Raw genomic sequence first — 12,179 nt, 5'->3', positions numbered from 1 at the left:
AAGTAAGCAACCTTGAGTTTGCCTTGGTAACAAGTCGGCGCAGCCAAATATCTCAACCCTCGCTAACATTGTTTGTCAATACACAGATTATTCTTCCTCTCGTCCATCAAACACACGCACTCATTCACGAATATCGTTCTTGCTCTTCATCTCATACAACAATGACAATCACTGATAGGCTCCAATACTTTCAAAAGCTCGAAGCTACTTCCCCCGCCAAGGACAGTTCTCCATCATCAGCCACTCCAACTAGTGCTACTACTGCCACTACTAGTGCTGCTACCAACAATGCCACCGATGAATTCGTCTCGTTGAAGGAGCGTCTTCGTCGCTATGAAGCATCATCCTCAGCTGCTTCCATTGTCCCCACTCCAAAACCCACAACAACTACTACTAGTCGTGCCATCGAACGACCATTTGAACGTGCAAACAATGTCGCCGCTTCCGTACCAAAGACCACGGCCGCTGCTGCTGCTCGTCCAACCGCTACTGCTCGTGCTCCTATCGTAAACAGTGTTGCTCGCCATGATGACTCGGCCCACATTCGATCTGGAAGTGCTGCTGCTGCTGGCACGTACCTCATATTCTTACTGTATTGTCAGATATAACGTTGTCGTCTAATTCAAAGTACTCACGTTAGGTCCATTGTCAAACAGAGTCAATGCGTACACATCTAGTGTATCTTCCAGTGGTGGAAACGTTAGTAGCTCAGCTGCCCCAGTCAAGCCTCTTGCTGCTTCAAAAGCCTCTTCAGGCTCACAAGGAAATCTAGCGTCTGGTGGGAAGAAATGTGAACTTTGTGCCAAGACTGGTAGGTCAAAAGCCGTCTATTTTATCATGAAAAGTAATCCCCATTGTTATCTGAAAGTAACTGGTTCCATTCCCAACAGTCTACTTTATGGAAGAAATCTCTCTAGACAACAAGTACTTCCACAAGACTTGTTTAAAGTGTACTCATTGTCACTCTACTTTGCGTTTGGGAAATCTTGCTGCCATGAATGGAAACTACTACTGCAAGCCTCACTTCAAGGAACTTTTCCGTCTCAAGGGAAACTACTCTGAAGGTATGTTGGTAAAAGAACCACACAATTTATTCACAGAAATCGCCGATGGTGATTGGTCCTAACTCCGTCTTTCACCTTATAGGTTTCGGTGCTGAAGACCCAAAGAAAGCTTGGATTTCCCGAAACACTGAAGAAGCTACTCGTCCTACTCCTGCAGCCACTGTTGCTGCTGGACGAGCCTCGATCAGCAGCGCCTCCAACTCGTCTCCCACTACTACCATCAACTCTATTACATCTCCTCGTGCTGCTGAATCGGACTCCTCAAACACTTCCCTTAAGGACAGACTACAAAAATACAACGAAATGGCAAACACCACTGCTGAAACACCAGCTACCGCTAGTCGACGTTCAGTCGGTGCTCGTGAATCTATTTCTACACCTTCTGCTTACGTTGCTCCACGTAAATCAATCGCTACTACTTCTGGATACGTCCGTAACTCGGTAGCTGCTCGTAAATCCGTCTCCCATGAACAACCCATTACCGTTGGATCAGTCAGAGCTTCAGTCGCTGCTAGAGAGGGTACTCCAATCCGGGAATCCACTACTGTAAACGTACGGGCATCTGTAGCTGCACGTGAATCTATGTCTACTCGAGCTTCAGTCAGTGAACGTCCCCACAATACTACTACCAGGACATCAGTCAGTGAAAGAATTAGCACCATCAACAACAACAATAGCAACGAATTGGCCCATCATCAAAGTGAATTCAGAAGGGAATCTTCTACTCAGACTGCTCTTGAACGTGAGGAAGCCCGTCTTACTCGTCACGTCTCATTAAACAAGGGTGTTAACCGTGGTCGTAACTCAGTCGCAGGATCCTCTCCAGCTGTGCGAGTAGAAGAAACAATTGTGGAACCTCGATCATCTGTTGCTGCAGCAATCAACGACGCCGAAACTGTTGGAGCTCGATCGGAAGCCAGCACTCTATTCCGCGAAGATGTCGCAGAACAAGTCGTAGCTGAACAAGCAGAACAACAAGAAGAACAACAGCAACAAGAAGTAGAGGAACAACAACAACAACAAGTAGAAGAAGAACAACTATAACAAAGGAATCCATCCCTTCCATCCCAAGAAATGGGCAGTCCATTAAAAATATTCAACAAATGTCTTGTGCCTGTCAAACTGTAAAGTAGAGAATTATGGTATCAAATAGTGTATACCCCCTCATGATTCAAACAACAAAACTATATGTCCACTTTAGCAAAAGAAGTGTCGTATTCTCGGTTTACAAGCGTCTGTTCCCGCACTCTCTACAAAAACTATCAACCTTGCCAAACCGAGTTCCACACTCTACGCAAAACTTGGCAGCCTCACTACTATTTGGACTTGTTGGTGATCGTGCTGTAGGTGCCTTGTTCTCCAGCTGCGATTGTGATGATGACGCCGAAGAAGACGTTTGTGTTGGTTGTGTAGGCGACTTTATACTCGGTTTCGTTGCTACAGTAGGCGACCTGCTCGTCTTGGTTTGTATCGGCGCGTTAATAGGTTCACCCCATTGTATAGGCTTGACGGTCTTGACAGTAGCGTTAGCACCAGTCTTTGGTCGAGTAGTCGGTTGTGGTTTAGGTGCTTGGGCACTTGGAGATTTGCCTATATCTTCATCACTTGCTTGATTATTCACACCCTTCTTCTTCTTCTCGAAGTAGCCACCTGGAGTACATGATCGTAGATGAATTTCCAATGCTTTACCAACAAATCCTCTATCACAGTTCGGGCAGAGCTGGCGGCCTGAAGTCATAAATTCTTGGTATGCGGCTTCGTTGTATTGTTCTCGAGACATGCCGTTGCCTAAATATGAAAGACGTGCTTTAGACCTTGCAAGTCAGCAAAAAACATGGTTGCGATTGTATTGCATACCATCAACGGCTTTGGGTAGTCCTCGTCGTTCACTTGGTGGAACCTTGCTCTGTTCAAGGTTGAATTTCTCGATGCATTGTGGTTTGTGAATGGGTATAGATGCACTCGTAAAGTCACGACCACAGATCTCACAGACGACGAATTTGTGTCCGGCTTTCGACATTTTGGAGAATTTGAGGAAATTAGGAGTGTCGCAGATACGATGATGATCTTGAGATTCACTATAGAGGACTTGCGTGCAGAGATCAAATGTTCCCGACTTAATGCGACAAATGCAAAGCTCCAAAGTTGATGCCTCGACGTGAATTCCAGTCCAGAAGAAGATCTTACGCGAAAATAAGAACAGAGAGATATTTGAGATCCTCCTGGGATTGACTTGATTCCTTGGTTTCTAACGAAAATTGAATTGTGAGTTTTCAAGAATTCAGAACAGAAGAGGCCAAGAAGAATGGAGAAGGAGGCTCAGAAGGCCATACTCACTGGGATATCAACCTGCAGCCGTCTCCTTAACCTGTGAGTGACTGATGCGTGCGATAAGTCACAATCGCGCTTTTGTTTGAGCTTCAAATTCTAAAAACAAACATTTGACCGATTAGGCCAACTACAACGAGAGCTACAGCCACCTGCCTCTTTTTCAGATGTCTTGATTACATAAATAACGAGAAATTGGATGACGTGCCGAAGAGTACTCTGAAAGAAGAGGTAATTGCCAACATTTGAGTGAAGATACTTGGCAGACGCCAGTCGCTATAGTCATGTTGAAACCACAGTCATAATCAATTGAATGATAGGCATTAATCATGGCAATTCTGAACTTGTCTTGTAAACAAACGGAAGCAAATCGCAAGCTGCGTGATATCGTGAATTGCACGTATTGGTAAGGCTCTACTGGACTTTTTTTGGTCGTTGGATATACCGATGAAGCCTAGAAGCGGCTTTCTCTCTTTCACACATACACACTCTGACGTTGCGTATCTTGCGCAGGACTCGAAATCGACGAAACGAAGATCAAGGACACCTCAAAATAGGACAAGATTATTGGCAGTGGAGAGATGCATTATTAAAGACCGAGCTTGTCGTTCTTCGGATGCTACAATTTGATCTACACGTCGAACTGCCCTTCGAATGGATACCTGCACTACTCGATGAGATATTTGACGAGGATAAACGGGAATGGCCTGGCGGCGGTATGAAAGCACTGCTGAAATGTTGAAGAGTCCTCCTTCCTTTTTCTGGCAATACCTTTTCTCTTCCAACCATCAGTGACGGGACGGTCTGGTAGTTTGCTTGCACAAATCGTTTGGGATTATGCTTGTTTGTGTGTGTCTCATGAAAGAGTTGTCATGAGACATAAGCCTTTGGATTTAGCGTTTACTTGTGTGCATATTGCACTTAAAGCTTTGGATTCGAAATGTCCCTGGAACCTCGACGAGGTGAAGCCATTATATCATTATCCTGTCGCAATCGAAGACTAATCATTGGTTCTTCCTATCGTCCTTAGTGGTGTCGTCCGTATAGGAAACATGGATGCTCGGCAGATCAGATTACTGGTATGTTGTCACTTTTCTGTGTTTGTTTGATTGTAGCTAACTTGGCGGTATGCGACCAGACGCCATCAAGGACGTATGCTTGTATATATAAAGTAGCTGATTCAATTGTCAATAATATATCCTTTGCCTCTTTCTCACTTGTTTCAGCTGCGCTGGAGCTCCATAGATACGCGCCTCACAGGAATTAACTAGTTTAATTAGTTGAGGGAAAATAGAGGCACGAATCTAAGGTCCATGGCAGACTCTGGCTCATATGAGCCTAGAGAGTCGACTGGATTTCCTAGAGCCGTCCATATTGTGAGCTTGCTAGATGGATACGATTCGTTGTTGTTTACACGATTTCGGTTTTTTGACGCAAACAGTCGAATCATCCTACAAAACTAATCTTTTCAACGCTTAGGGTAATTCCATAGAACTCGTAATGCCTGACGATGTCTCAGATACGTCTCCCACAGGAAGCAACTCAGACATTTCTGCTCGTCGAATATCATCGTCAACCACATATTCAATTCATTCACAACCACCAAACCTACCATTACCATTCCCGCCACGAGGATCTTCATCGGGCAGACCTAGCCATACAGAAGATATGTTTACTGCAGATGAGACTAGTGAAGCTACATCGTTAGCTGGACCGATGTCGGACGCTCTGCAGGATACAGTAGATTCAGCCACTGTAGGAATGGAAACAGATCATGATTATCAGGATCATTCTTCTTCGTCTCATACCGGTGGTCTACCCTCTGAGTCGCTGTCGACAATCACAACACAAGTAAACCCACACATACACAAGTTACGTGGTTCTGAACTGAAAGCTGGAACCTCGTTGCGAGCTATTAAAGCATTCAAAGCTACAGACGAGAGTGAATTACCGCTTGAGATTGACGATATAGTGGAACTAGTTACAGCACCGGGATCGGACGACGAGTACTGGTGGAGTGGAATTAGTCGATCTTGGGGACCTAATAATGGACGTACGGGTTACTTTCCTCATGATTGTGTCGTTCTCGATACACCTGACTCGGCATATGCGATATCTCCGACAAAGCCCTCCTTGCCTTCACCTATATTAGCACCTCAAACACTAATTCAGGAAGCCCCTCTGGTTGCAGAACCGAGTGATGACTACCCGACTCCCCCTCCTCCTGTGCCTGTTGGAACAAAAGTAGTCGCAGAAGAAGAATACTTACCTGAAAAGGCAGATGAATTAGCTCTATTCAAAGGCGATGTTATAGTAATCTTGGAATCACCAGATGGTGGTTGGTGGCGTGGAATGAAGGGACTTGGCGGCAAAGAAGCCAAGTCAGGATGGTTTCCAGCTACAGTCGTCAAAGTAATGGAAGAAACGGAATCTTCACCAAGTGCTAGTAGCTTACACACAAACACAAGCAATAGCAACAATAGTAAAAAGACATCCAAGTCTTCCCTGCTTACCACTAAGTCCGAATCGATAATCACCAATGGGAAATCAGGTTCAATAGGTGCCTCAAACATGTCCTTGTCTATACCAACACCACCCAACTCGTCAACAGACAAGACCAAGACATGGTACAAACGACTAGTTAAAAAGGGCGACAAGCCAACGAAACGTGGAAGATCAGCATCCGCTTCACAGGGTGTTGAAATGGAGACTGCAGATGACGAAGACTATGGTGAAGAACCAGAGCAACAACCACTATCAGCTCCAGTATCAGCCGAAAACACGTCAATATTCGACCTCGTAGCTGATTTAAGATCACAGACAACCAATGGAACTGGAACTTTGGGAATAGTTGGTGCGAGTGCAAACGGAGGACATCCACATCGACGAGCAAATTCAGCACCCCCTACACCAGTCGCCGCTCTAGCTTCATTAACACCTACGCCACGCACATCGATATTCAGACCTAGTGCGGCAGCCCGAGACGCAAAAGCTGATGCCCGATTGTCGCAAATCATCGTCGCTGCTCACGTGGGTGACGGTGTGCAACGACTACCCGGTGAAAAGGAAGTCTGGTCTGATGGTATACCCAAACAAGTCCTTGACCAGCTTGATGGAAATGAAGTTAAACGACAGCTGGCTATATTCGAGTTGATTGCTACTGAACGTGACTATGTGAGAGATTTGGGGATTTTAATTGACGTGTTTATGAAGCAGTTGGCGGATCGGAAATTGCTTAGTGTTAAGAATGTGGAATCTGTGTTCTCGAATCTGGAACAGTTGTTGCCTGTAAATCAGGTATGGTACTAGTCCCATTCTCCGACTCTTTTCCTTGTTTTATCTGTAAACTCAAATGCTGACACGACGTTAACATAGGATTTATTGAAACGTCTTGAAGAACGACGTCTTGCTAATCCTCTTATTGATAAACTGGGTGACATCTTTGTCTCTATGGTGAGATTTTACACTAGACCTACACTTGTTTTTACTATCTCTAAATCAATTTCTATTAGGGCGAACATTTCTTGGTATACACAATGTATTGTGGAAATCAAGGGAACGCTTTATCAAAGATGCAAGCTATGGTACACTCTAATAAAGCTGTGCGAGCTTTTCTTGAGGTTAGTGTTCTCATGGCAGCGCTGAAAGAAATCACATTAGGTGTTGAACAACCATTTCGAAATAGGAAATCTACAGATTACCTATTCTGAGGAGTCTTGATCTTGGTGGATTCCTAATTAAACCCGTACAAAGGCTGTGTAAATATCCATTGCTTCTGAAGGTATTGTTGCCTGCTTTTCACTTTGTGTTTTTTCCCCTCTGTTGACACTTTTAAACTATCAGGAAATTCTCAAATACACGCCTGAAACAAGAGCAGATCATGCCGCCTTGAAGTTAGCATTGGAAAAAATGCAAGGAGTTGTCTCGCTTGTGAATGAAGGAGCAAAAGATTCAACACCAGAAGGCAGTAAACGAATCCTAGAAATTCAAGCTGGATTCAGTGAAAAAATGAATATCGTTACTCCTACACGATGTCTTGTACGAGAAGACTCGGTCTACTTGGTTTTTGGTGACATCAAGAAACCTCGAAGACTGTTTCTCTTTAATGATATTCTCATCTTGGCCCGAAAGGACTGGAGAGATAAATATCATCTTATTGAAAAGGCTTCTATTCGAGTGTGTCATGTATGGGATGTCAAGGGTGAAAGTAAGCAGTGTCTCATTTAAGTAGAGACAAAAGAAGGACTAAACTGGATTTCGCATAGCACCCAACGGTCTCCATCTCTTTGAAATGCTCATCGGACCTGAAGAGTCTGATGGCAGCAGATATCTGTTTGGTGTAGCTCCTGATATAAAGAAGCAATGGCTAGAAACCTACTCGAAACTCACCCAGCTCAAAATCCAAACCAAAGCTCTGGCTGATGTCAACACTGATGTCAAGGCCGGAGCTCATAATGCAGCTGATGATGATGAAGACGATGATGAAGAAGCCGCAGGAGACATTGCTCGAAAAGCTGCCGAAGCCTCTGCAGCAGAAGCCAAAGTCCGAGCTGAACTAGAAGTTGCCAAGTCCATAATAGAGGAATCCAAGAAACGATCAGATGAGATAGCTCGCCGTGCTGACGCTGAAGTTACAGCAGCCCTCAAACTACGTAGTGAGTTGGCTGAACAGATTTCTAGAAACCAGGAACGTCAAAAGGCTTTTGAGGATGTTCAAGCTCGTTTACTGGAAGCCGATACCCGTGCTCAAAAGGCTATGCTGGCTGCTGGAGAATCTGATCTTCGTGTTGATATGCTTGAACGACGATACAAGGAATCTGAGCTTCGTGAAAAGATGCAGGAGCAAGTCTTAGCTTCTGCAAAAAAGCAAGTCGGTGATTTAGAGACCAGGCTCAAGGAAGTTGCTAATGCTAAAGATGCTACTGGTGGCAAAGTCATTGAACTGACTGAAGAATGTCGTCGATGGCAAAAGCAAGCCGAGAAACTGGACCTCGAATTGGAACGAATCAATGTTAGCTCTCAAATGGTTATCAAGCAAAAAGATGGCGAAATTGAACGCTGCAAGAAGGAAGCCGATACAGATCGAGAACGAGCTCGCAGAGAACTTGATGAAGTCAAAGAACGTTCTCGCCGTGAAATGGATGAACTTCGTGAATATCATCGTCGTGAGCTTGAAGATTCATTCAAACGACACTCGTCAGCTAAAGTCGCCGAAGCTGCCGAAATGCACTCCCAGCTTAAATCAAGACTAGAGATTGAGCTTGAACGAACACGATCTGAAAAAGCCGCCGCTATCGACAGTTTGCAAATGACCATGGAAAGTAGAGTGGGAGAACGTGATCGTCTCATTGCTGAAAAGGATGGTGCCCTGAGAGAAGCTGCTAAAGACAAGGAAGCTCTTCAGACCAAACTCACCGCCGAAGTCAATTCCGTAAAGTGGTCTGCCTCACAAACTGTAAATGGACTCAAGAAATCTCTGTTTGAGGCTCAACAATCCGTGCAAACTCGTGATAATACCATACGAGAACGAGATGCCTTGATTGCTCGTCTAGAAAGTCAAGTAACGAAACTGGAACTTGAAAAGGATCACCAAACGGCGGAAGTTGCTCGTAATTCTGCTACCCTTGAATCAGCACGTAGTGAATACCGTGCCATTGTAGCAGATGTTCAACGAGTGCTTCAAGAAAGAACCGAATCGTTAGCTCGTAAAGAAGCTGATGCTCAGGAACTCACTCGTCGTCTTACCGCTGAACATGAGAAATGTCAACGTCTCGAAAAGGATGTAGAGCAGGCTCGTATTGACTTAGAGAACACTCGTAGACAACAAGAAGAGATCGTTACTAGAATCAAAGCCGAATCTATGCAACAACGTGTTGCTTTAGAGAAATCTACCGAGCAGCTTCAAGTGGCAGAACGAGCTCATCGTGAAGCAGTCATGAATTTAGAAGCCGTACGCAACCAAAGTAAGGATTCTACCGAAATTATTACCAAGCTATCTATGGAGGTATCCAGATTCAAGGATGCTGAAAAGCAGCAAGACGATGCTCTAAGGCGAGCTGTTGCCGACTTGCAAGTAGCGAACACCAGTATATCATCCCTGCAAGAACGTCTTGCGCAAACCAAGAATGAGATGGCTCAACTACAAGCTAATGCCAACTCCAGTCGAGACATCCTGGAACGACGAGATGAAGAAATCAAACGTAATCTGGTTCGAATCCAAGTCTTTGAAACTCGTCTAGGTGAAGTCGATCGTATACGTGCAAGTCTTGAACGTGAGAATAACGATCTGAAGGATCAAATGCTTCGTGATACTTCTGATCTAAAGGAGCGAATGGGCCGTGAACAGGATGGACTTCGCGGACGACTTGAACGTGAGATTCTCGAGCTACGAGATAGATTACAGCTAGAAAGTAACGAGGCTCGAGACCGCTTACAACGAGAGAACGCTGAATTGCGGGAGCAGATGGCTCGAGAACGCACTATGGCTGTAGAACGTAAAGATTCTGATCAATCCGAGCTTCGCCAAAAGCTGGCACTAGTTGAACGTCTCGAAAAGGAAACGACTGAAGTCAGACAACGAGTCATTCAAGAGAACCAAGGTCTCAACAATAAGATAACCTCGTTGGAAGGCCAAATCAAGGACAAGCAATCCACCATAAACCAGCTGAAACGTCGTCTCAACACTTTTGAGACCATCAAGGAGGATCTCGAAGAACGCGTCAGAGACTTGACTGGCCAAGTCGACCGACTGGAATCGCAAACCCATACTTTACGCGAGACATCTACAGAAGCCAAGGATCGAGGATTAGAACTCTCAGCGAAACTTGATGCAGCGGAACGTGATTTACAAGCCATGTCGAAACGAATGGACTTGTTCCATGATCTTGATAAGAGATATCTTACCGTATGTGACGAGTTTTCTGGTGCTACCCGTGCTGTCAAGGAATACGAGTCTGAAATGGCCAAATTGAGAGAACGTGAAGGTCTCAAGACCCGTGAAGCAGCTGCCATGGCTGCACTTCTGACGGAAATCAGCCAAGTTCTTGAAGTAGATACTTGGGTTGCTCAACCCACGTTCAGTCGTCCGTCGTCTCCAACGCATCAAGCTCTTCAGCTTACCAGTCACGAAGTGGATGAAAAGTGGCTCATGAAGATTATGAGCAGGATACATGACATGAGATTGTATCAAGATCAGCAAGAGAGTGATATTGCATTGTACAAGTCTAAAGATGAAGAACTTCAATCACTCAATAAGATTATCAAGCAGGAGCTCAAGGTCGCTAACTTGGCACTCAAGAATATGGACGATCGACTAGCGTCTAAGACCCATGAATGCAAGTCTCTAGCAGCTCAAGTCGAGTCTTTGAAAAGCCAGCTCGATGAGGCTGATAAACGCAAACACTCTGAAATCGAGCAACTGGAATCCGATATGTTAGCACTCAGGCTTGGAGCAGACAAGGATAAATCGATACTTGCTGAAAAAGTTGAAGCACAAAAGCGACTTTTGAATGAAACATTTACTACCAAGCTCAATGCTCTGCAACAATCACTTCAGCAAACCGAACAAGCCAAGGAATCTGCAGAACAGGAACGTGGACAATTGGAAAAGAACTTTATCGAGCTATTTGAACGTCTTCAGACTGTAACCGGTCATCATACGACAGAGCACACTCGTCTCGTTGCTCGACTGTCACTACTTCAGCGTGAAACGGAAATCCTGCTAAAATCGAAAGCCGAACTGGAACAACGACTTTCACTAAACACCACTGAGCTAACTGAATCCAAGATCCAACAAGCCCATTACCGTGATCTAACCCACATGCTTACTGAAGCCAAACACAAAGCAGAATCAAACATTGATTCTCTGAATGCCACTGCTCGTGGTCTCGCTGATGAAATCGAACGTCTTCGTAACCAGACTGAAGCATCCGTCAAATCCAAACAGTCTGAAGAGAAGTCTCAATCCAAGGCCATGCAAGAGGAGCTCAAGTCTCAATTCAAGGCTATGCAAGAAGACCTCAAGTCTCAAACAAAGGCTTTACAAGACGAGCTGCACAAAAGAAACGTAATGATCCAAAACCTTCGTGTCCATGCCTCAAAGGAGATTGCCACCTTGACCCTGAAGCTGGAGCAAATGAGCACACAGTTGCAAACGGAGCAGTCCGGACGTATGATCGTAGAATCTGATCGAGAATTAACCGCTCAAGAGCTGACGGATATCAAGTCTCGAATCAAAGTTATACGTGGACAAACATCGTCTCTAGCATCAGGATCTCCATTTGCCTTGAGGACTAGTGAGACCACGTGGGAATCATTTATGAATCGTGCTCAACGGGCACTTATAGCAGCTAGTAGAAGTACGACTCAGATAATAGCTACTCATGATGAATACGTTAAGCAGATATCAACTCCATTGCCACCGTCGGCACCACCAAAGTCTCCTCGATTGGGAGGTGGAGCTGCCTTGAAGTACCTGGAACAAACAGCCCGCCTAGAAAACCGCAAAGAGAAACTCACTTCCATGTTGTCTTCAGCTCTAAATGGCCTTCGATCGGATGTCGACACAGCAATGGCGTGTATTGAAGATATGGGAAATATCTTCAAAAAAGGTCTCGAAGGACTGGATCACTTGCCATCAAAACAGTCACCATCTGTAAAATCATCACCAGCTATGCAATCAGCCTTACGACTCACAGGAACCTCCGACTATGAGCTACCTGATACGATAAACCTGTAAAGAAACCATATGTAAAACTTGTAGATTGCTTCTATACTCATAAACAAATA

General features: G+C 44.9%; 2 protein-coding genes across 2 annotated transcripts; both read left to right on the top strand.

Moving 5' to 3' along the window:
- Nucleotides 1–161: 161 nt before the first annotated feature.
- On the top strand, nt 162–2,108 carry SmJEL517_g00699 (uncharacterized protein; the record flags this gene model as incomplete). The annotated part of the gene is made up of 4 exons (XM_031166628.1): nt 162–574; nt 657–811; nt 891–1,064; nt 1,147–2,108. The coding sequence occupies 4 exons, from the start codon at nt 162–164 to the stop codon at nt 2,106–2,108; spliced, it is 1,704 nt and encodes a 567-aa protein (XP_031027538.1).
- A 1,261-nt stretch (nt 2,109–3,369) lies between these two features.
- On the top strand, nt 3,370–12,129 carry SmJEL517_g00698 (uncharacterized protein; the record flags this gene model as incomplete). The annotated part of the gene is made up of 14 exons (XM_031166627.1): nt 3,370–3,434; nt 3,518–3,623; nt 3,713–3,798; nt 3,906–4,108; nt 4,185–4,354; nt 4,423–4,471; nt 4,531–4,544; nt 4,673–4,768; nt 4,872–6,689; nt 6,768–6,845; nt 6,905–7,012; nt 7,078–7,173; nt 7,236–7,599; nt 7,658–12,129. The coding sequence occupies 14 exons, from the start codon at nt 3,370–3,372 to the stop codon at nt 12,127–12,129; spliced, it is 7,725 nt and encodes a 2,574-aa protein (XP_031027537.1).
- Nucleotides 12,130–12,179: the final 50 nt, after the last annotated feature.

The sequence above is a fragment of the Synchytrium microbalum genome, assembly GCF_006535985.1.
Source record: "Synchytrium microbalum strain JEL517 chromosome Unknown SmJEL517_scf0002, whole genome shotgun sequence".
Lineage (NCBI taxonomy): Eukaryota > Fungi > Chytridiomycota > Chytridiomycetes > Synchytriales > Synchytriaceae > Synchytrium > Synchytrium microbalum.
This window is presented reverse-complemented; position numbering and strand designations above follow the sequence as displayed.